The sequence below is a fragment of the Neophocaena asiaeorientalis genome, unplaced genomic scaffold, assembly GCF_003031525.2.
Source record: "Neophocaena asiaeorientalis asiaeorientalis breed wild unplaced genomic scaffold, Neophocaena_asiaeorientalis_V1.1 scaffold75, whole genome shotgun sequence".
Taxonomy (NCBI): Eukaryota; Metazoa; Chordata; class Mammalia; order Artiodactyla; family Phocoenidae; genus Neophocaena; species Neophocaena asiaeorientalis.
The window spans coordinates 1-25468 of NW_020172719.1; the positions used below are offsets into that span (position 1 = coordinate 1).

Below are 25468 nucleotides of genomic sequence, written 5' to 3' on the forward strand. Positions count from 1 at the left end.
ACTCTCAACCACTGCGCCACCAGGGAAGCCCTGAATTGTACATTTTTATCTCAATAAAGCTGTCATTTTACCACACGAATGTGTGACTTCAGGCAAGTTACTTGACCTCACCATACCTGAGTTTCCCTATACATAAAATGAGAATGATGATCAGAGGGTCTCTGAGAGAATTACGACTTAATGTATGTGAAGTTTCTGACAGTACACAGCACGCGGTAACTTCTCACTACGACTTAGCTTTTCTCCCACCCCACTGCGGAATTTGAGAATCCTATGATGTTGTGTGTCAGTTATCTCTCAATAAGGCTGGGGGATAAAACCCTGTGTTGGCTCACTGAGTACCTCCCATGTATCAGACATTAATGTGAAATGTGTTACATGCACTATTCCATTTAGTCCTCAAATAAGCCCTACGTTACAGATTAAAGAAAAAAAGGCAATCGGCCTACGGGCGGACCACCAGTAACTGTGCCAGAGGCAAATGGGCCTTCTCACACAGAGGATCCCTGCTGAGTGTCCCCCCAACACCCTAAATGCCTGGCAGGAATTGTCACCTTCCTTTTTAAAGGAAGAGACAGTTGGGCTCAGGGAGGGTCTGCGACTTGCTCAAGTCCTTGCTCAAGGACTCACCACTCACCTGTGGAGGACAAGGGAAGGCTTCCCTGTGGATGAAGAAAATCCCCAATCAAACCTTCTCCCAGATTCTATAGGTAAGAACCCTGCTGCACTTACTTGATGATTGGGTTCTCAAACTGCTTGGCACACCTCCACTGCCGGATGCAGGACAGGCAATACGTGTGGTTGCAGTTGGAAAGGATCCCGAACCTCCGCTCTGAGGCTGACGCTTTCTCGAGGATAACCTCCATGCAGATGCTGCACGCTTTGTCCTGACTCGCCTGGAAGGCAAAGGCCTTCTCCATCTCGTGTTCGAATGTTGACATGCAGATCTGAAGTACAGGGAAGGGGGAAGGAAACCTTTGGTTCTGGGCTGGGGAGTGGTGAGAGCCCAGAATGACTGCCGGCCACACAGTACAAACCAGGATCGGGAAGGAACGGGGACTGTGGCTGCTTCCGGCAGGCCCGGCCATGCCCTGCATTCGGGACACAAAGCTCTCTCAAGACCACCACTGGGTCGCCCCCCGCCTGTCGGCACTGCTCCACGGTCACTTCCAATTTAAAGCCGAGACCAGAGGCCCAAGAAGATTAGAGGGCCACTGTGGGGTCAAGGAGGTCCCAAAGACTGGGACCCTGGTCTCCTTGCCCCTCTGGGTACCGCCTTTCCCAACACCAACACCGTTAATGCCAAATAACCCTTAATCTAAAACATCAGGCTGACAGGCCAGGGTCAGAGGTCAGCAGCATCACTTCTTCCTACGAGAACCGGTTACTGAACGAATCCCTTCACACTCAGGAGGCAGGTGAACAGAGCATGTCCCCTGCGCAGCACCACGCATCAGGCCCCAGAATCAATGCAAAGGACCTAGGACCCAGGCCCTCGCACAGGGGATGCACACACGAGCCGAACCCACCGCACAGCACCCGGATGTCATGTCCCTGGGGAGGAGGGAAGCGCTAACCTGTGCTCACCTGAACACCCCCCGGGGGACGGCAGAGGGTTCAGACAACCTCCACAGCTCTGTGCTGAGCAGAAGCCCGCACAAACACGGGAGCCTAATGACCTGCAAGGTCCCTTCCGACACCGAACTCCTCAAATTCTCCAGAACTCGGCCTGGCTGGCCAGGTACACAATGCAGGTATTACTGGCAGAAAGATGCTTACAGAAATACCAATTCTGTCACTTAGTGCACTTCAAATTCCTTAAAAAGAGTTCCCGTAAAGGCTTGCAACTGTACCTTCTCGTGAGCTTTCCTTTGCTCTGGGTCGAAGGGGTGCAGGACTTGTAACCTACAGATTTCACATACTTCCCCATGCAGGTAGACACAAGCATCCCCAAATCGGCACTCCCCGGCAGCTGCGTAGGGGCACAGCTGCTGCTCGCTGCTGTAGGAGCTGCTAGCTTCCAAGCTGTCGAGACCACTCCTGATCGCTTCTAGGTAGGAAAGCGGCTTCAGCTCCGGGCTGTTCTGCAGGTCGCTGCAGCCTCCGGGATTACTCACCACACTTGGGCAAGTCTTTTCTTCAGCCATGCCAGAGAGATCTTAAAATAAAACACACGGCACACACACACACACACACACACACACACACACACACACACACACACACACATATGAAAACTGGCCCAACCCTTCTGGTAAGCAATCAGTCAAAACCTGACAAATTAACCCTGACTTTGGGAATTTCACTCTTGGGATGTATGGAAAAAAACAGGCCAAGAGGGGAAAAATAAAAGAAAAAATGTTCAGAGTGATATTACTTAGAATCATAATAAAAAAACAAAAAACATAATTGGCAACATAGGGAAATAGCAAAGCAGACCATGATATATTTATATAAAATAACACTAAAGTTCCTTTTTAAAAATGCCAAGTATGGAAATCTCAACACATGGACCAGTTACACTTAAAAAAAAAAAATTTAAAAGAAAACAAAGTATAAGTCAAAAGGAATTCAGAATGAGGTCAATAGAATACAGTGGTTTTTCCTTTTTACCAGTAAAGTTACCAATCTTTTTTTTTTTTTTTTTTTTTTTTTTTTGCGGTTCGCGGGCCTCTCACTGTTGTGGCCTCTCCCGTTGCGGAGCACAGGCTCCGGACGCACAGGCTCAGCGGCCATGGCTCACGGGCCCAGCCGGGGCACGAACCCGTGTTCCCTGCATCGGCAGGCGGACTCTCAACCACTGCGCCACCAGGGAAGCCCTACCAATCTTTTTAAAGTGAAGGAGAATGAAAATCTGGAGCAAGTCTCTGGGTCCTGAGGCCAGAGTCAAACTGTCCTTCGGCCACCCACCCGCTTCTCACACGGGAGCTGCTGCCTACCCATCAAGCTTCTAACATTTTCCGAGGGGATATATCTGACGCAATGGATTTATTGTTTGCTTAAGATGGGATCTGCCTATCTTATGCTGAACAACTTCCAGAAGTAGAAACCCCTTCACCTGGTGAGGACCAGCCAATAAAAACAACTACGATTTGTAGCCTTCTACCCACGCAAACCCTGCTCCAGGGTACAGATCACTCCCCAAACCTGAACATGCTATTCTATTTCCAAAGATGGAACTGGCTCAGCCTAAGAACTAAGACTATGAACTGACCAAGAAGACAAACAGTGAAACGTGCTCTTCAACAAAACGTAGCTTTGAAATGAACAGCTTGGTGCTTCTCAGAGTTGGGCAACCACGCTATGCAGATGACAGTTACATGGTGACAAAAAGGCCACTTTCAATGTGTTGCCAGGCAAACCTGGCGCTCTGCCCCACCACGGACACGAGGCCTAATGCGTCATCTGAACGCCCTGCAGCCAGATGTGGCCCGTTCTCAGGACTGTTCTGGGTGTGAGGTTAGGAGCCCCCTTGACAAGAGAAGGCCAAGGAAAGCAAGAGTGCTGTTCAAAAAGGCAACAGAAGGGTTCTGCTCACTCACTTCGGTCTCTAAGTACCAATGTCCTCTTTTCACGTTTCCCAGGCTCGTGTAAGTTAGTTTTCACGATTGATGCAGTGAGGTCGGAAGGAGGGTGAGGACTGTGGAAACCCAGGGAGGGCACCCCGTGGGGAACAGTGCCCATGGCCCCACCAGCTGCAGCAGAGGGCCTCGTGTGATCGTACCTGAACAAAACACAGAGCAGATGCATTACGGACACACCACATGCACATGCCTCCCGCATTCCCCAGACCTGGAACATCCCTCCTTCTGCTCCATCTGTAGACGGGGACGATGAGACAATCGTCGCCTGTATTTTAACTGATAAAAGTCTTATCAATTAGTAAGAATTACCCGGCAATTCAGAGTGAACAGTACACTGCTATCGCCTCCACTTAAGTGTCCTGCGGGACTTGGGTGGGACAGATGCACTGCCCAGACCACACAAAGAGAGCCCAACGGTTCTGGAGATGCTGACTGACTGGCTTCTCCTGGACTGTCTCTTGGGGGCGCCCACTGGCAGGGGGAGGGCTGAGTGGGCCAACTTCCCACATCCCAGGCAGCACTGAGGAAGGACTGAAGGGAGCTCTGCAGCCCAGGAAAGCAGATCAGCCCTTCACTACAACAGCACAGGAACAGGTTTTGGAATTTTCTCCTGTCTAGAAGTTACAAAACTTGCCTACAGATGTCAGTACATGCTCATAAATGTTCACTGCACTCACAGCAAAAAACTGGAAGCCCCTTAAGTATCTAATACAGGGATAGTTAATAAAATGATGGTACGTCAACATTATGAAGAATTATAAAATTACAGGTAAGACATAAAGTAGCAGCACTGGAAGGAGCTTATGACATGTTAAAAAAAGGCAAGATAGAAAATCTTATGTATACTCTGAGGGCAAATTTATAACTATAGACTCATAAGAATAGACATGAAAAGTGACTTTGAAAAATTAAAATTTTTATGGTACTAAATTTGAGGTTTCAAAATTATTTTTGTAACATTACTTTTAAACTAAAGTTTTCCCATCATCAAGACCCAGGATTTAAATCCGTGAAGGTAGTGAACTCAGTGTAACATCTGGCGATAGAAGCGGGTGCTTGCCTGCAACGAGTTCCGTAGGCGCAACAGCCCTTCTGGTAGTACTTGCAGATGGTAGATGGCTTGCTGTTTGCCAAGTCATGTGAGAACAGGCACTGGTTTCCTTCCCGACACACACCATGCATAAAATACCTGATGAGACAAGCAGAGGCATAAAACTTTTGTTGTTGTTGTTGCGGTACGCGGGCCTCTCACCGTTGTGGCCTCTCCCGTTGTGGAGCACAGGCTCCAGACACGGAGGCTCAGCGGCCATGGCTCACGGGCCCAGCCGCTCTGTGGCATGTGGGATCTTCCCGGACTGGGGCACAAACCCGTGTCCCCTGCATCGGCAGGCGGACTCTCAACCACTGCACCACCAGGGAAGCCCAAGACAGTGATTTTAGATGCACCACATCTATTTCAATGACAGCTTTTCTGGAAGAAAAATGATCCCATGCATTTGTCTTAAGATATATCCTCTTGATTTAAGATAGGCCACATACGTAAAATGTGAGCCTCATGACTGAGAAAATGCACATTGAAAGACTGCTCTGTTCTCATGGATTTTAAAGGGTATGGTTGTAAAGGAGTCAGAGACCCGGGCTCGAGATCTAGCTGTGCCACGTGTAAGCAAGTCACAAAACCAACTCCCCTGGGCCTTCCTACCTTTACCTATAAAACAAAAATTACACTGCCTACTCTACTATAAACTGTGGTGAGGCTCAAAAAAGATAGTGGAGCAACAGGAGACACATATAAGAATGTTCCACTAAGTTGTCCAATTCTGGCCCTGAAAGAACAACTGGGAGGCATTCTAGTTCTGTCCAGCCAGAGCAGAGAGGCCTGGCTGAATACTCAGAGGAAACTGTAGAGGGACATGCCTTGGCATTAAGGGTAAACAAGTCCCCAAATAAAGAGATTTTAGACCTGCCCTAATAAACATTTTTTTTTTTTTTTTAAAAAAACAAGCTTCAAAACGATCTAGCTGATAGCAAATAACTTACTGTCAACTAAAACAAACTTTAACATTCTTTGAAGGAAGACCAAAAAATCCAAATGCTCAAAAATACTCACAATGTTTGGCGTCCAATCAAAAATTACTAGACATACCAAAAAGCAGGAAAATGTGACCCACAGCCAGGAGAAAAATTAGTCAATTAACAGGAATGACAGATGATGGACTCAGCAGACAAGGACTTTAAAACCAGCTGTGACAGGCTATCATCAAAAAATCCACAAACAATAAATGCTTGAGAGGGTGTGGAGAGAAGGGAACCCTCTTGCACTGTAGGTAGGAATGTAAATTGGTGCAGCCACTAATGGAGAACAGCATGGAGGTTCCTTAGAAAACTAAAAACACAGCTACCATATGACCCTGCAATCCCACTCCTGGGCATATATCTGGAGAAAAACATGGTCCGAAAGGATACATGCACCCCAACGTTGATTGCAGCACTGTTTACAATAGCCAAGACATGGAAGCGACCTGAATGTTCATCGACAGAGGAATGGATTAAGAAGATGTGGTACATATATACAATGGAACATTACTCAGCCATAAAAAAGAATGAAATAATGCCATTTGCAGCAACATGATGGACCTAGAGATTGTCACACTGAATGAAGTAAAGTCAGACAGGGAAAGAGAAATATCACGTGATATGGCTTATATGTGGAATCGAAAAAGAAATGATACAAATGAACGTATTTACAAAACAAAACAACTCACAGACTCAGAGAATGAACTTTTGGTTACCAGGGGGGAAGGGTGGAGGGAAGGAATAGTTAGGGAGTTTGGGACTGACATGTACACACTGCTATATTTAAAAAGGATAACGGGGGCTTCCCTGGTGGCGCAGTGGTTGAGAGTCCGCCTGCCGATGCAGGGGACACGGGTTCATGCCCCAGTCCGGGAAGATCCCACATGCCATGGAGCGGCTGCGCACGTGAGCCATGGCCGCTGAGCCTGTGCTCTGCAACCGGAGAGGCCATAACAGTGAGAGGCCCGCGTACCGCAAAAAAAAAAAAAAAAAAAAAGCTTGTCAATAGAATCACACATGCACAATCAATTAACTTTTGATAAACGTGTCAAGGTAATTCAACAAATAATGCTGGACCCAGTATCTATATGGAAAAACAAAAAACGAAAAACCTCAAACATTACATGTCTGCTGATGTTACCCAATATGAATGAAGTATACAACATAACCTGCCATGTATCCTAGCCAAAAACACTTAACTTGAATCCAACAAAACTTCAGATCTAACTTCTAGTTTATAGGAAATACAGGGGATTGGGAACAAGCTAAAAGACCTCATGAGGAAGCAACCAGATAAATACAAAAGAGGCAGCAGGTGGGCCAGATCTCTTTACCAACGAGGCGTCATGGAAAAAAATAAGGGGAGGGGGCCTGGGTCTGGAAAATGATTTGGTGGTTTCTTAAAAACGTAAACATAAATTTACCATATGACTCAACAATTCCAGTCCTAGGTGTTTACCCAAGAGAAATGAAAACATATGTTCACACAAATACGTGTATAATACATGAATGTTCATAGCAACATTATTCATAATAGTCAAAAAGTGAAAACTGACAATTCCATCAACTGGTGAATGGATAAACAAAATGTAATATATCCATACAACGGGATATTATTTGGCAATAAAAAGGAAGGAATAATGATACATGCTACAAGGATGAGATGCAAACACACTACAGTAAGTGAAATAAGTCAGACACAAAAGACCACGTTGTATGAATCCATTTATAAGTAGTGTTAAAAAAGGGGCAAATCTATAGGAACAGAATGGTCCTTATAAAGATTATACAGCCTATATAGGCTACGTATAGACACAGTCCCTACATATGGTATGTAAATTATACTTCAATAAAGCTGTTAAAAGAAGAAAATTTAAAAAGGAGGAAACTGCACTAGATTAGTAGACAGAATATAAGGTAAGTAATAACCAATGCAATATTTGGCCCTGGATTATATTCTGGTTTGGACAAACCAGCTGTAAGAAACATCTGTGGGACAAATGGGGAAATCTGAGTACCGACTAGGTATCAGGTAATTTATTGACATGGAAAGTTGAAGATTATTAACTGAGAAAAGCATATTATATAACAGAATATACAGTAAAATGGTGTAACCGCTACGTAAAACAGTACAACGGTTCCTCAAAAAATTAAAAATAGAATTACCACATGACTGAGCAATTCCACTCTTGGGTATATACACAGAAGAACTGAAAGCAAGAACTCAAGTATTTGTACACCCCTGTTCAGAGTGCATTATTCACAGTAGCCAAAAGGTGAAAACAATCCAAGCGTCCATCAGAGGACGAATAGATAAACAAAATGTGGTCTACAAAAGTCTGACTTGTGCTACAACAGGGATGAACCTTGAAGATGTTACGCCAACTGACGGAAGCCTGACACAGGAAGACAGCACCGTGTGATTCCACTTATGAGAGGTGCTTAGAATAGTCAGATTCACAGAGAGAGGGAGAATGGGTGTTGTCGGGTTGGGGGAGGCAGAATGAGGAGTCAGTGTTTAAAGGGGACACAGTTTTAGGTTGGGAAGATGAAAAGAGCTCTGGAGGTGGATGGTGGTGACGGCTGCACGACAATGTGAAAGTCCTTAATGCCACTGAACTGGACACTTAAAAATGGTTAAGAGGGTACATTTATGTTATGCACATTTTACCACAATTAAAAAAATTTAAAACAGCACATACAGTATGCTCTCATTTTGGTAAACACTAACTACACACCTGCACACATCTGCATTTTAACAACGTGGAAAGACAGACAATAGCCTTTTTTTTTTTTTTTTTGCGGTACGCGGGCCTCCCACTGTTGTGGCCTCTCCCGTTGCGGAGCACAGGCTCCGGATGCGCAGGCTCAGCGGCCATGGCTCACGGGCCCAGCCCCTCCGCGGCATGTGGGATCCTCCCGGACCGGGGCACAAACCCGTGTCCCCTGCATTGGCAGGCGGGCTCTCAACCACTGCGCCACCAGGGAAGCCCGACAATAGCCTTTTTACAAGTGGCAATCCTTGAGGGTAAGGCATATGGTGTTTTTTTTGTTTTTTTTTTAACACCTTTATTCGAGTATAAATGCTTTACAATGGTGTGTTAGTTTCTGCTTTATAACAAAGTGAATAAGTTATACATATACATATATCCCCATATCTCCTCCCTCTTGCATCTCCCTCCCACCCTCCCTATCCCACCCCTTTAGGTGGTCACAAACTACGGAGCTGATCTCCCTGTGCTATGCGGCTGCTTCCCACTAGCTATCTATTTTACATTTGCTAGTGTATATGTGTCCACGCCACTCTCTCACTTTGTCCCAGCTTACCCTTCCCCCATGGTATTTTCTTATTTTTGTTGATCTGTACTTTCTAATATTTCTACCATGAACATATACTGCTTTTGTAATAGTAAATGGTTGCTTTAGTTTTAAAAGATTATGAAGGGCTTCCCTGGCGGCGCAGTGGTTAAGAATCCGCCTGCCAATGCAGGGGACACCGGTTTGAGCCCTGGTCCGGGAAGATCACACATGCCACGGAGCAACTAAGCCCGTGTGCCACAAGTACTGAGCGTGCAAGCCACAACTACTGAGCCCGCAAGCCACCTACTGAAGCCTGCGTGCCTACAGCCCGTGCTCCGCAACGAGAAGCCACCGCAGTGAGAAGCCCGCGCGCACTGCAACGAAGGGTAGCCCCCGCTCGCCGCAACTAGAGAAAAGCCCGCGCATAGCAACAAAGACCCAACGCAGCCAAAAATAAATAAATTTATTTAAAAAAAAATTACGATAAGTATTGAATACTGGAGAGAGTATGGTTAAAAAAAAAAAAACCACATAAATGCTCAGTACAATACCTATCTCACAGTGGGTACCCCCAAAGTTCAGCTCTTATTAGTTTAGTAAAAAAACGCTGCCGATTAAGCTGACAGTTAGTTACAAGAGGGACCTGGGCCTTATCACAATGCACGCAGAGGGCTGAGGAGTCACAGTCCACGGACCGAGGCAGAGAGAAGGGGGAGCTGGCCCAGGGGCCACCTAGCCAAGCAGTCTACAGAATGCCCGGGTGCCGATGGGCGGGAGGAGTATGTGCCAGAAACACACAGAAAGGCAGGGAAGTGAGGCCCCACGAGGGTGTGGCAGGCCTGCTGAGACAGATGGAGGATCAGGCCTGACTGGGGCAGCTGGAATAGTGATGAGTGCACCTCCCAATAAGGGACAAGGGGCCCAAGTCAAGCCCTGAGACACACTAAACCCCCTTCCTAGGCCTCTTGCAGAAAGGCCACTGGAGCTGCAGGGCGAAGACAGACTGGAGAGGAGTTAGTTTCTGCTTTATAACAAAGTGAATAAGTTATACATATACATATATCCCCATATCTCCTCCCTCTTGCATCTCCCTCCCACCCTCCCTATCCCACCCCTTTAGGTGGTCACAAACTACGGAGCTGATCTCCCTGTGCTATGCGGCTGCTTCCCACTAGCTATCTATTTTACATTTGCTAGTGTATATGTGTCCACGCCACTCTCTCACTTTGTCCCAGCTTACCCTTCCCCCATGGTATTTTCTTATTTTTGTTGATCTGTACTTTCTAATATTTCTACCATGAACATATACTGCTTTTGTAATAGTAAATGGTTGCTTTAGTTTTAAAAGATTATGAAGGGCTTCCCTGGCGGCGCAGTGGTTAAGAATCCGCCTGCCAATGCAGGGGACACCGGTTTGAGCCCTGGTCCGGGAAGATCACACATGCCACGGAGCAACTAAGCCCGTGTGCCACAAGTACTGAGCGTGCAAGCCACAACTACTGAGCCCGCAAGCCACCTACTGAAGCCTGCGTGCCTACAGCCCGTGCTCCGCAACGAGAAGCCACCGCAGTGAGAAGCCCGCGCGCACTGCAACGAAGGGTAGCCCCCGCTCGCCGCAACTAGAGAAAAGCCCGCGCATAGCAACAAAGACCCAACGCAGCCAAAAATAAATAAATTTATTTAAAAAAAAATTACGATAAGTATTGAATACTGGAGAGAGTATGGTTAAAAAAAAAAAAACCACATAAATGCTCAGTACAATACCTATCTCACAGTGGGTACCCCCAAAGTTCAGCTCTTATTAGTTTAGTAAAAAAACGCTGCCGATTAAGCTGACAGTTAGTTACAAGAGGGACCTGGGCCTTATCACAATGCACGCAGAGGGCTGAGGAGTCACAGTCCACGGACCGAGGCAGAGAGAAGGGGGAGCTGGCCCAGGGGCCACCTAGCCAAGCAGTCTACAGAATGCCCGGGTGCCGATGGGCGGGAGGAGTATGTGCCAGAAACACACAGAAAGGCAGGGAAGTGAGGCCCCACGAGGGTGTGGCAGGCCTGCTGAGACAGATGGAGGATCAGGCCTGACTGGGGCAGCTGGAATAGTGATGAGTGCACCTCCCAATAAGGGACAAGGGGCCCAAGTCAAGCCCTGAGACACACTAAACCCCCTTCCTAGGCCTCTTGCAGAAAGGCCACTGGAGCTGCAGGGCGAAGACAGACTGGAGAGGCTGGAAGTGTAGGTGAGAGGAGCCCGTCAGGAGGTTGCTCTGTAAAGGGGCTTTATCTGTGAACCCATGTTTTAACTTAAAAAATACACCATGGGAAGTCTCAAACATATACAAAAGCAGACAGTGGTAGGGTAACTCCCAAGATGTTTCCACACCAGCTTTCACCTTATCAACTCCCAAGCACTCTGGTTTCACCCATTTCTCCCCTCTCCCGTATGGCCGTGACAGTTTATCTTTTTAGCGAGGGATAACACATACCTTTTGAATGAAGACTTCGGGGCAAGGAGGGCCCTCCCTCCCTCTGAACAAGTGTGTGATCAGAAATATATGAAATGAGGAAAAATACAACAACTCCAACAAGCAGTGCCATCACCGCTCTGTCTAGCACTTTCACTTCTCTATCTCACTTAATCCTGATACTACTCTGAGGAATATTAGCTCTATACCCATGATGCAGACAGGAAAGCTGAGGCTCAGAGAGGTGTGACGACTCAGAGAAGATCTAATTGCTGAGTAGGGGACCCCAGCTCTGGTCTTCCCAAGACAGCCCTGACCTTTTCCCACCAAAACTGATTTTCCTGTCAGTCTGCCTCTGTCCATACCGTGGCCCCTTTCTGCAACACTGTACCCCATCTTTCACTGTACTTAACTGTGATAACCCACCTTCCTTCATGACCAGCACGAGTCCCGGCTGGACCAAGAAACCTTCCCACCGCTCCAGCCCACAGTGCGCTTTCTTGGCAGCTCCACGGTATAGCGCTTCCCAACTTGGGGCCCCTGACCCAAGAGAGCTGGGGCTCTTGAACACATGGTTGGGAACATCCGGTTAACGCCACACACAAAAATAAACTCGAAATGGATTAAAGACGTAAATTTAAGACTGGAAACCATAAAACTCCTAGAGGAAAACATAGGCTGAACACTCTTTGACATCAATCGTAGCAATATTTTTTTGGATCTGTCCCCTAAAGCAAAGGAAATAAAATAAAAAATAAACAAACTAAACATAAAAGCTTCTGCACAGCAAAGGAAAGCATCGACAAAATGAAAAGACAACCTACTGAAGGGGAGAAAATATTTGCAAATGATTTGGTAAGGGGTTAATATCCAAAATATATAAACAGCTCATACAACTCAACATCAAAAAAAACAAACCACCTGATTAAAAAAGATGGGCAGAAAACCTGAATAGACGTTTTTCCAAAGAGGACATGCAGCTGGCCAACGTGCACATGAAAAGATGCTCAACATCACTAATCATCAGGGAAATGCAAATCAAAACCACAGTGAGAGATCACTTCACACCGGTCAGAAAGCTATCATAAAAAAGAACACAAACAACAAATGTTGGTGAGGGTATGGAGAAAAGGGAACCCTCCTACACTGTTGGTGGGAATGTAGAATGGTGCAGCCACTGTGGAAAACAGTACATACGTTTCCCAACTAACTAAAAAGAACCACCATGTGACCCAGCAATTCCACTCCTGGGTATATAAAAAAACCTCCAAAACACTAATTTGAAAAGATACATGCAAAGCACTAATCTGAAAAGATGCACGCACCCCAATGTTCACAGCAATATTATTTACAATTTCCAAGATGTGGAAGCAACCTAAATGTCCATCAACAGAGGAATGGATAAAGAAGATGTGGTATACGTATATACAACGGACTACTACTCAGCCAGTAAAAAGAATGAAATCTTGCCATCTGGAGCAACATAGATGAACTTGGAGGGCATTATGTGAAATAAGCCTGACAAATACTGTATGTTATCACTTATATGTGGAATCTAAAAAATATAACAAACTAGTGAATGTAACAAAAAAGCAGACTCACAGATACAGAGAACAAACTCGTGGTTACCAGTAGGAAGAGGGAAGGGGGAGGGGCAATATAGGGGTAGGGGGTTAAGTAGAACAAACTATTAGGTATAAAATGAGCTACAAGGATATACTGTATGACATGGGGAATATAGCCGATATTCTATAAGAAATATAAATGGAGTATAATCTTAAACAACTATGAATCACTATATTGTACACCTGTAACTTACATAATATTGTACATCAAGTATACATCAAGGGGGGGAAAAAAACCCTGGGAATAACTTGAGGAAGACGCAGCTGGAACATCACCAAATGCGACTGAACACAGAAGGCCTAAACCTAACCAATTATGTGGTTGTGCCTGGAACTGGAGAACTACTGACAACGTTCAAACGTTGGGAAAGGGAGCTGACTCTAAGGAAGGTCAGAAGGCCCGGACTGTCCCTCCCAGAGAAAGGGGACCAGAGAACACAGGTGGCAAGTCATGCTGCACCTCGGCCCTACAATGGGCCTGGGAGGCTGCTGAGCTGGAGACCACAGGTTTTGAAGCCCTTCCATCCCTCCTTGCTGCCTAAGCACACTTCTTTCTAACTTTCTCCACCTGTCTATCTCCCCAAAAGCAGAAGTGCTGACCAGGCCCACCTGACAATTTCTTTTCTCCCGGGAAATGTTAAAAGGGTATTCTACTTTGTATGTCAGTTTCTACTGAGTTTGGGTAGCATGAGCCATCTCTAAATACACCAACAGAATCAAGTTTCTGAGCCTACAAAGATGACTGGACCTGTGACGTAAGTGACTATACCAAGGTGGCGTCCTATAGGGTCTTTTCTAGGTGGTCAGTTATGCTTTTCCCAGGCAACACCCACTGGGAGTCTTCCACTAAATCAGAGATTGTGTAGTAACTTGCTATAAGGCTGCTGCAGATTTACTTAAAAAGAAAGAAAAAAGGCTCAGAATCTGGCAAACGAAGGGTATTCTTGTTAGAAACTTAAAAAAAAAGGCCTATATGAAAAGAATCTTGTCACAATACCGATTTAAAAAGTATGCAGCAGAGTTAATAGAGCAGGTCTGAGCCTGCTTACGAGGCAAGGCCCTTCTTATAGCACCTGGGACTTGGCTGGTAAACAGTTCCCTACACTGATATAAACTGTCTCTAAGTGATCGAAGTGGCTCACTGTGCCTATACTGTGTACAATGTGGTTTACGCTGAACACCTGCTTTCCTTCTGGGAGCCTGGCTTGGGTACCTGCTGGGCAGAGGGTGACCGTCCAGGGCACTGGATCTCTAGTGGGCTTCCCTGGGCACATGTTGCTGCTGCATTTCTGCTGCGGGAGGAAGAGTGTGCTGTGACCCTTTATGGGAGGAAGTGAGGGCAGGGAGCCTGCACATGGGCTCCTCCAGACGCCGCCTGAGTCCTTCTCCCTTGTGATCCATCTGACTCCTCACTACTCACTGTGATCCATCTTAGCCTTGAGTACGACTATGCACTAAGTCCCGTGGGTCATTCTAGCCAATCACTAGCTGTAGGGGTGGTCTTGGGATCCCGGACACGAAAGTTTATTACGCTTCTAAACAGTCTGGTAATTCTTCTTGAGAAATGCTACTCAACACTGTGACATTGTTCCAATCATCCTCAAGTATGGTAATCTTTGAAGGTATAAAAGTAAAAAAATAAAGAAAATCAGTGCCAAGAGCCAAATCCGATGATCAGGATTAGTAAACTCACAAAGAGTGGAAGAGAACAGGTTCACACTGGTTACATAAACAGGTTCACAAAAGAGAGATCTAACAAATACTTCATTAATAATTTCTTTTGGAGAACCAGACAAGATTTCCTGAAAGAATCAGGATAAGAGACTACCACAGCTTCTCTACCAGATACTACCTGTTAACCAGGCATGCAAGAGGAAGTCCTATTCAGAAAACTTGCCTTCCAAACTGCACTATCCTTCCCACCAAAAATCCAAAATATTTAACCACCACCTAAAGCTTCTAGTTTTGTGAAACTAGCTTCTAGTTTCACTTATAAGCTGGTGACTTCATGCAAGCCATTTTACTTCTGTAAGTGACTGAGCTGAAATCTTAACAGGTTCAAAAATAACTTCTAGGCCACCATCACTGCCTTCAACAAAGGTGGGTGTGAAATAAGTGTTATAAGAGGTAGAGCCAGCCAGTCCTATTTTTGTAGCATATGTCACCATTTCCACTCCCCAGTGACAAACACAAAACTTCCCTGAGCGCATCCTGCCTGTCCTTCGGGGCATCTCTGTCATCCGCTTATAGCGATTCCTCAGCATCTAGGTTATACTAAACTTAATCCAGGCCCTTTTCATGTTACACCCTGTAATAAACTTCCAACTGCTCACCCTTCCCTATGGCCAAACCATACCTTACATCTTCCTAGAGAGAAGACTGAGACAGGAGCTGGGGAGGAGTGTGGGCTGTTGCTAGTATGAGGGGGGAAGTGCATGGCTGGAGACTCAGAGCAGGGAGATTCTTTCTAGGGGACACTCCAAAGTCATCTGTTATCCTGGGTGACCCCAAAGACCGTTTCAGATGGTGTGGCTATTATACGCTGCAAAGGATATGAGGTTCACTACTGGCCACAGAACCGCCAGCGGCTCTCGCTGTGCCTGACGGCTGAACCAAACAGAATCAATCTGGTTTCTTGCAGGTCTTTCAACGGTGCCTGCCTCTAGCAAAACACTTTTGCAAATCGTTTCCAGGTATATGGGTAATTTGCATTCTCAGTGTCGCCTTCCTTTCTGTTTTCGCACATAATTTCACAGACTTAAATTCTATGGCCGTACCGCTTGTGACAAAAGATCCATTAAGGGGGACACAGCTAATGCGAGGCATGGTAGTAGGCTTGAAATAACTGATAAGAGGTGGGGATGAAATAAAGTACAGTGTAGTGGGTAAAGGAAGACTCTGAGGTCAGAGAGCTTCCTGTGACCTTGAGCAAATTAATTAAATCTCCAAACCTTTTTCCCCATCTGTAATATGATATAGTTGTACTTCACAGACTGCATGTCAGTGCTTAGCCTAACACACCATAAATGCTCTTAGGATGGTTAGTCGTTGTTATCTTATCTCTTAACCAACGCTGCTGGTTAGGCATGACTATCCCAATTTTACAGATAAAGAGACTGTGATACCAGAATCAGAATCCAAAACTGCCCAAGTCTGGAGCTGAAGCTCCTCCTACCACTCACTGGCCACAAGATGCCCCATATTTTGTGACTTTCAATGAGTCAAAAGCTCTAGGCCCGACTCTCAGGAAACTGTAATTCTAGGTCTTGTACTACTGATTAGAAAACAAAGGGACCTCCATCACACTGAGGAGGAGGACAAACAAACTGGTTACCAAGCAATAATAAAGGCCTGCACCAGGGCTTTGAAAACAGACTGGAAGACATAGGGAGATGGTTTGGAAAAAGAATCAGCAAAGAAGGATCCCCAGATTGAAATTCTGGATAGAGTGGAATGTCAAGACATCAGGGGAGCTGACTGATAGCACAACTGTGTGAGGGGCCATTCTTGCATTCCAGGCAATAAATATGCAGTATCTTGGTCATTAAGTCTCGGAATCCTAACATTTCACATCCATCTCTCTGAGAGAAATAATTCGTATTAGAATGGAAGCAAAACAAACTCCCTGTCCAGCTGACATTCAGAATAAGCAAGTATATCACACCCCACAGCAAGGAAAACAAACGAAAAAACAGTTTGCACCCTGACATAAACCAAAAACAGCAAACCACCCAGTTTAGATCTGGTCCCCCAAATAAATCATACCTGGATCATTTCATGTAAGTTACCAATGTGCGGAGATAATGACTTCAGTGAATAAGATAATCAAGTGAGAAGAGCTTTACCATCACGAGCACACTAACGTAAACCCGGTACGCTTGGTAATATGGTCATTTTTCCTGCTTAAATATGTGTTCTGTTTTTTATTTGGCAAGGCAGCCCTCGTGAGGCCCAACTCCTTCACATCTCTTTGCAAGTAACCTTTATTTTCCTTATGGTTTTGGCTGAGTTTTCCTTTCATATGACCATATTAAAAGCTTTGAAAATTCCTGTATAAAGAAACTTTAATTTAGCATTTCCGAAACTTATCTGGGAGCCATAGGGTCTACAAGAGCATAAATTCTGATGCCACATATCTGCCACCTGGAAGCTGAATAACCTTGGCAAGTCACCTCAATGCCGAGGCTTGGTTTTATGATCTGCGGAATGGTGCATGTTGCTGGATTACATGCGACACGTTTGTAAAGAACCTCAAAGAGCACCCAGCACACTGCAAACCCCTGCAACGAACAACAGTTAGTACTTAAACAGAATTGATTCCTTCCCAACGTTCCAACCCACTCTAGTTTCTCTGCACCAATTTCCTGCAGGACACCCCTATTTGGGAAAAACAGAATTAAAGCTTTTAGGTCAGGCCATCTCCTAGTATAGAAGGAGAAAACCCAAGATGATCCTGATTTACATTTTTGTTCCTGCAGTTAGATGTGAATTAGGGGCAAGGTTCAAGCCTGAGCATAAGCTTTCCTTATCTGTAAAATTAGATTACCACACAGAGTTGAGATTCAATTACAAAGCATCATATAAACGTGCACCATTATGTGGCCGCATCTGAGGAGCAGTAACCAAAAGTTGCTATACAGTCCACAATGACTAAGAATATTGCTCCAACAGGGGGAACTTTATACAAATAAAAATAAACATACACAAAGGTCTTCACAAAAGACCTTCTATTACAAATAACCTAGTAAAACTCTTTTCTACAGACACGTGCAAATTTCTGACAACTGCTAAATATACGTCACCTAGGCCTTGCATAAACTGACTGAACGGTTAATATAGACTAATGCTAACAGGAAACTTTTTACATTACACTGTCTCAACTATTCATACTAACGAAAAAAAGTAACAACACAGATGATAATTAAATAAACTGCTCATTACACAATCAAGCCATACAACTGTGGGCTGGTTTTTTCCCCCCTAATCAATGTTTCCCACACAGACTTAAACCAATTATGAAAAGAAAAATCGTACTTTCCAAGTCCAATAAGACTAGGATCCCAGTACCTTCAAGCCACACGCTTAGCAAGGAATGAGGGTGTTACTCGTCAAGTTATTTGTATTTAACAGGGGCAGTGCAGCCACCCGGCTTTGAATTTTCTACAACCAGCCACCCATTAATGTTGTATTTCTCCACGGAAATGGGTCTCTCAGTAAGATGAGAATCTCAACCTCCGTTAGCCTGAGATTCCTGCAATGCAAAATAGGAATAATGTCTGCCTAGTAGTGAAGACTGGTGACGAGTATAAATGACTTGCGAATATGCGGGGCAATGAACAAACTTCCAGTAAATGCTATTTTCCACACAGCAATTCTTAACTCGCTAACTCTGCAAGTTTACGCTGCATCGGAATTCTCCAAACTCTTAGGAAACCAAGGCCGCTTTCGGGGCCCCAGCTTCTTTGAGGCCCTCACCGACGATTAACAGCCTACACCTGCGTGGTATCTCCATCTGTAAACCACCTCCTGGTGCCCCTTTACTCAACTCCAAATCACCTTTTCCAGCTAAACCCTCCTGGCCCAGCCTCCAGGACCCCACCAGCACTCCTTCCTTCCAGCCGCCCGCGCTGGCTTCGTCCAGACGTCGCCACGAGGCTCGGCCACGCACCGCCGGGTCCCAGGCTCCTGCCGCCGGGCCCCAGGCTTCGGCCGCCGCGCCCGCCTCGCCTGCGGAAGCCGTACCCCGAACCGGGAGCCACTTTCCACGACCCCGCTCCGGCTTGTTTCCCTGACGCAGGACTGGGGCGCACCCGGGTAAGGACCTGCGGGGCCTCGCACTGACCTGCAAGTGACCTGCTTGGTGCTCATGGCGGTCGGGTGTTAGAGCCGCCGTCCCGCCGCGGCCTCTCGCTCTCGTCGCCGCCTAGGCCTCGGCCCTGCCCATCCCGCGCGGCCGCGTCACGCCGGCGCACGCCGTCGTCGCCGTGCGGCACCTTTGTAGCGCCGGCAGCAAACCTCGCCGCCGTCACAATTGGTTCCGCCCCAGGGGTGAGGCTGGGTCGACCCCCAATCTCGGGCACTCCTAATCCGGTATTTTCAAACCTCCTGGGCGGGTCCTGGCTAGCCTCCCAGTCCTGCGGGTTTTATCCCGGGTGCCGACCATTAGTTCCTATGGGTCTGCCCCTTTCTCCAACTGCATTTCTTAGCGGCTTCTCAAGGCCTAGAATTACTGCACCCCTCCCGAGGCCAAGCTCCCGCCTCTCCGCTGCGCACCTTAATCCCAAATACTCCTACCCACCCAAACCCTCCCTAGGTCCCTTTCTCAAACCCGGCCTCAGCTGTTCCCGCCAAGCCTCGCCTCCCACTTAAGGAATTCCTTAACCCTCTCCTGGGTAAAATCCAAAGATTTTGCTCTTCTTCAAAATCTCCATTCTCACCCCAAGATTTAGACCTCATTTTCTTTCCTGGCATTCCTCAACTGTTCATCTTCCATTTCCTCTGGTGGAAACCCCAAAAGACATTCGTGACACTTTCCTCTGGTTGACTACATCCTGCAGAGCCTGCTTCCACACCCGTCTCCAAAGCGTCCCTCTTCTCTCCATTTCCACCGTCATGGTTCCTGTCTAAGCAAGTGGCACTCCTTGCCTGGGCCCATGCACTGGCCTCTTAACTGGTCTTCTGGCTTCTGCTCCTGCCCTTTTCTAGTCTGTCACACAAAACCTGTTTTTTAAAAAATAATAATTAATTTTACCTTATTTATTTTTGGCTGCGTTGGGTCTTTGTTGCTGCACGCGGTACTGCTCTAGTTGCGGCGAGCCGGGGCTACTCTTCGTTGCGGTGCGTGGGCTTCCCGTTGCTGTGGCTTCTCTTGTTGTGGAGCACAGGCTCCAGAGCGCAGGCTCAGTAGTTGTGGCGCACGGGGCTTAGCTGCCCCGGGGCATGTGGGATCTTCCCGGACGAGGGCTCAAATCTGTGTCCCCTTCATTGGAAGGCGGATTCTTAACCACTGCGCCACCAGGGAAGCCCACAAAACCTGTTTTTAAAACATAAATTGTATCATGTCATTCACCTCTATTAACCGCTCAGTAGTTTCCCATTGCTTTTTTCAAAATTTCTTTTTTAAATTGTAAGAACTTGAGATAATAGCAAAGTACAGGGAAGTGCACAAAATACATATGTACATATGTGAATTTTTACGTATGTATACGCTCATGAAACCAGTAACTATAAAGAACAGAATATAAAGAACTTTATCAACACTCCAGAGGGCTCCTTTATGCCACTGCCCAGTCAATACCTCCCAATTGTTCAATTCTTTGAACAATTGTTTCAATTTTTCTTCACTTTCATATAAATGAAATAAATCACTATGTACTCTCTTGTCTTTCTTCTTTTGACCAACATTCCGTGAGATCTACCCATGTTGTTATACACAGCTGTATGTTGTTTTTACTTTGCTGTAAAAATATTGTCTTCTGATGAATGAGCATGGTATATACCTCCAATTACTTAGACCTTTTGAAATTTCTCTCAGAAACTTAGGAAGAATATTGGAAAATTTGTAGTTTTCAGTGTACAAGTCTTCAACAACTTTTATTAGATTTATTCCCAGGTACCTAGATGAGTTTTTTTGATACTGTTTTAAATGATATTTTTTTTAATGTCCTAATTGTTTGTTGCTTGCTCCATACTACACTCATGTATTAATTTTAATTGTTTCTTTTGTATTCTCTACACACACAATCATGCCATCAACAAATAATGACAGTTTCACTTTATTTTCAACCTTCATATCCTTTATTTTTCTTGTCTTATTGCACTACTGAAAATCTCAGTGCAAGTGTAAATAGAAGTGGTAATAGTGGACACCTTGTCTTGTTCTTGAGTTCACAGAAAGTATTTAATATTTCATCATTAATTAAAATGTTAGCCCTAGAGTTTTTGAAACTATCCATTATCAAATTAAGGCAGTTTCTTTATCATTCTAGTTTTCTTAAAGTTTTTAATCATGAATATGTCTTGTTTTTTAAATCAAATCTGTTTTTTCCCCCCCATCTATTGAGAAAACCATCTATTGAGAAAACCATGTCTTATCCTTTATTCGGTTAATGTGTTGAACTATACTGATTGATTTTTGAATGTTAAACCAACCTCAGATTCCTTGGCTATACCCCCACTTGGCCATGATATATTATTCTTTCTATAAATCATCAGATTCTATTTGTTAATATTGTGTTTAGGAGTTTTGCATCCTTATTCATAAGACATATTGGTATGTAGTGTTCCTTTTTTGTAATGTCCATGTCAAGTTTTGTACCTGAGATGTGCTGGCCTCATAAAGTGAGTTTGGAAGTCTTCCCTCTTTTCTATTCCTTGGAAAAGTCTGTAATATAGCTATTAATTTTTTCCTTAAATATTTGGAAGAACATACCACTGAAGCCATCTCAGCCTGCACATAACGTCATAAGATTTTTTATTAAAGGTTTAATTCTGTATTACATATAGGGCTATTCAGATTTTATCTTCTATCAGGTTTGGGAAGCTTTTTTTCCCCCAAGTAAATTAGTCCATTTCATCTAAATTATGAAACATGGAGTTGTTAATAATATGTTCTTTTAAAAAATGATCTGTAATGGTGTCTCCTTTCATTACTGATATTAATAATTGGTGTTTTATCTCTTTTTAAAATCCATTTTACTAGAAATTTATCAATGTTTTTAATCTTTTCAATGGACAAGATTTTGGCTTTATTCATTTTCTCTATTGTACATGTTTTTTTCTATTTCAGTGATTTCTGCTCATATCTTTACTATTTTCTTTTTCTATGTTCTTTGAATTCACAATGCTATTGTTTCTGGCTTCCTGAGATGGAAATTTAGATCACCAGTTTTCAAATGTTCTACTTTTTTAACTATTTAAAGCTATAATTTTCCCTCTAAGCACATTTTAATTGTGTTCCACAAGTTTTTATGTCATATTTTCCTTATCCTTCAGTTCAAATATTTTCTAATTTCCATTCTTTGACGCGTATGTTATTTAGAAGTGTTCTGCTTAATTTCCAAACAACTGAGGACTTTCTAGTTATCTTTTCCTTACTGATTTCTAGTGTAATCCCATTGTGGAATTGTCTATTCTCCTTTTGGTTTGGTCAACATCTGATTTATATATTTTGAAGCTGTGTTTTAGGTTCAGACAAATTTAAGATTGCTTTAGCTTTTTTTTGTTTCAACACATCACTAAGAAATGTCCTTCTTTGTGCTTAGTTGCACGTTAATTAGGGCAGTGTTATATCAGTGAAAGAATGTGTTAGAATGTGTCCAGAAATTTTTAATTTAAAAGTGTACTTTGTCTGATATTAATATAATCATATCAGCTTTCTTTCAGATAGTCTTTGTATGGTATATCTTTTTCCATCCTTTTATTTTCAACTTACCCGGTATTTTTATATCTAAACTGTATCTCCTGTAGATGGCATATAGTTGATTAATTTTAAAATCCTGATAGTCTTTGTTTTGAATTGGATTATTTAGACCTTTTACATTAAATGTAATACAGTTGGATTTAAATTTACCACCTTGCTATTAATTTTCCATTCATATAATCTGTTATTTATTCTCCTTTCTTGTATTCCTTTGGATTAAGTATTTTCATTTATTCCATATTTTTCTTTATTGATTATACACTGTTTTTTTTTTTTTTGCGGTACGCAGGCCTCTCACTGTTCCGGCCTCTCCCCTTGCGGAGCACAGGCTCCGGACGCGCAACCTCAGTGGCCATGGCTCACAGGCCCAGCCGCTCCGCGGCATGTGGGATCTTCCCGGACCGGGGCACGAACCCGTGGTCCCCTGCATCGGCAGGCGGACTCTCAACCACTGTGCCACCAGGCAAGCCCTGATTATACACTTTTAATTATCATTTAAAAATTATTCTTTTTTTAAATTATAATTATTTATTTTTGGCTGTGTTGGGTCTTCATTTCTGTGCGTGGGCTTTCTCTAGTTGCGGCAACCAGGGGCCACTCTTCATCGCGGTGTGTGGGCCTCTCACTATCGTGGCCTCTCGTGGAGCACAGGCTCCAGACGTGCAGGCTCAGTAGTTGTGGCGCACGGGCTTAGTTGCTCCAAGGCATGTGGGATCTTCCCAGACCAGGGCTCGAACCCGTGTCCCCTGCATTGGCAGGCAGATTCTCAACCACTGTGCCACCAGGGAAGCCCCTAAAAATTATTCTTTTAACCATTACCCTAGAGATTACAATATGTGTCTGTGAATTTACTAAAGTACTAGTGCCTTAAATTAGTACTAGTACCACTTCCTCAACAATGCAAAAAACCTATGATAACTCCATTAACTCTCCTATCCCATTTTGTACTATTGTTATCATATATTTTACTTCTGCATATGTTTAAACCCAACAACATATTGTAATGAATGTTGTTTTAAAATGTGGTATTCTTCATTTCTTTCAACCATTCCATGTTTCCATCTAGGATCATTTTTATTCAGCCAGAAGAACTCTTTTAGTATTTCTTATACTGAAGATCTTCCAACGATTAATTTTCTCAGCCTTTATTATATGAGGAAGTATTTGCTCCCATTTTAAAACATGCCTTTTATTTTAGAATAGTCTTAGATTTGCAGAAAAGTTGTGAAGATAGCAGAGACGTCCCATACACTCCACATCCAGTTTCTCCTATTATTAACATCTTGTATCAATATGGCAATGTATGTTGAAACACTAATATGTTATTATAAACCAAAGCCCATACTTTATTCGGATTTCATTAGTTTATACCTTTTTCTGTCCCGGGATCCCATCCAGGACACCACGTTGCATCTAGTCATCCTGTCTCCTTGGCTTCTCTTGGGATGGCAGTTTCTGAGAATCTCCTAATTTTTGATGATCATGACAGCTCTGAGAAGTTCTGGTGAGATATTTTGCAGAATATCCCTCAACTGGGATTTATCTCATGTTTTCCTCATGATTAGACTGGGATTATGGGTTTCAGGGCTGGGGGAAGAACTTGGAGCTGAAGTGCCATTCTCTTCACGTCATATTTGGATTAGACACACAAACTACTGAAACTGACTCAAGAAGTAGAAAATATGAATAGACCTCTAACAAGAGACTGAATTAGTAATCAAAAAACTTCCCACAAAGAAAATCCCCAAACCAATGGCTTCACTGGTGAATTCTATTAAACATTCAAAGAAGAATTAACACTAATCCTTTACAGATTCTTACAAAAAACAGAAGAGGAAATACTTCCCATTCTATGAAGCCAGTACTACACCTTGATACAAAAACCAGACAAATACATCACAAGAAAACTATAGACCAATATACTTTATAAAAACCCTCAACAAAATACTAGCCAATGGAATGCAGCAGCATATAAAAAGGATTATACACCATGACCATGTGAGATTTATCCCCGGAGTGCAAGATTCGTTGAACATATGTAAATCAATCAATGTAACTAACCATATAAATAGAAAACAAAAATATGGTCATTTCAATAGAAATGGAAAAAACATCTGACAAAATCCAACACCCTTTCATAACAAAAACACTCAAAAAAACTAGGAAGAGAAAGGAACTTCCTTAACTTGATAAGATCATCTACCAAAACCCCACAGTTAACATCAGACTCAATGGTGAAAGACTAGAACTTTTCCCTCTAAAATGAGGCACAAGGTAAGGATGTTTATTCTTAACACTTCTATTCAACATTATACTGGAATTTCTAGCCAGGGCACTTAGGCAAGAAAAAGAAATAAAAGTTATTCAGATTGGAAAAGAAAAAGTAAAACTATCTTTACTTGCAAATGATATGACCCTGTATAAAACTTTTAGAAGAAAACATAATCATAAATTTTCATGACATTGGATTAGGCAATGGATTCTTAAATAGGACACCAAAAGCATAAGAAACAAAAGAAAAAATGGATACATTTGACTTACTCAATTTTTTAAAAATTTGTGCTTCAAATAATACCATCAAGAAAGTGAAAAGACAGTATTTAGAATATATATAGTATATCCAGAATATATAAAGAAACAAAAAATACAAAAAAAAGGCAAAGATATAAAAAGAAAACAAAATCAACAATAAAAAAACCCCCAAATAACCCAATTAAAAAATGGGCAAAGCATTTGAATAGATATTTCTCCAAAGAAGAAATACAAATGGCCAACAGGCACATGAAAAGATGCTCAGCATCGGGGCTTCCCTGGTGGCACAGTGGTTGAGAGTCTGCCTACCGATGCAGGGGACACGGGTTCGTGCGCTGGTCCGGGAAGATCCCACATGCCGTGGAGCGGCTGGGCCTGTGAGCCATGGCCACTGAGCCTGCGCGTCCAGAGCCTGTGCTCCGCAACGGGAGAGGCCACAACAGTGAGAGGCCTGTGTACAGCAAAAAA

The 25468-nt window shown here is 43.9% G+C and overlaps 1 protein-coding gene and 1 long non-coding RNA gene across 3 annotated transcripts in view; both read right to left on the reverse strand.

Annotated features, from left to right (window-relative positions):
• Window positions 1-538: 538 nt before the first annotated feature.
• On the reverse strand, window positions 539-19858 carry LOC112396463 (probable E3 ubiquitin-protein ligase makorin-2). Of its 2 annotated transcripts, none has more exons than XM_024740218.1 (5): window positions 19799-19858; window positions 4645-4773; window positions 3543-3724; window positions 1854-2158; window positions 539-947 (listed from the first exon to the last, which is right to left on the reverse strand). In XM_024740218.1, the coding sequence occupies exons 2-5, from the start codon at window positions 4764-4766 to the stop codon at window positions 729-731; spliced, it is 828 nt and encodes a 275-aa protein (XP_024595986.1). In that variant the 5' UTR covers window positions 4767-4773; window positions 19799-19858; the 3' UTR covers window positions 539-728. The 2 variants fall into 2 exon arrangements, with proteins under 2 accessions (XP_024595986.1, XP_024595985.1); XM_024740217.1 differs by lacking the exon at window positions 19799-19858 and adding an exon at window positions 18890-19026 and having other exon boundaries at window positions 544-947.
• Window positions 19859-20020: 162 nt separating this feature from the next.
• The window catches only part of LOC112396446 (uncharacterized), an 18352-nt gene continuing 12904 nt past the window's right edge, over window positions 20021-25468 (reverse strand). Inside the window, exon 3 of the long non-coding RNA XR_003002570.1 lies at window positions 20021-20080. This is a non-coding gene — a long non-coding RNA (uncharacterized LOC112396446). The remainder of the gene's footprint in view (window positions 20081-25468) is intronic.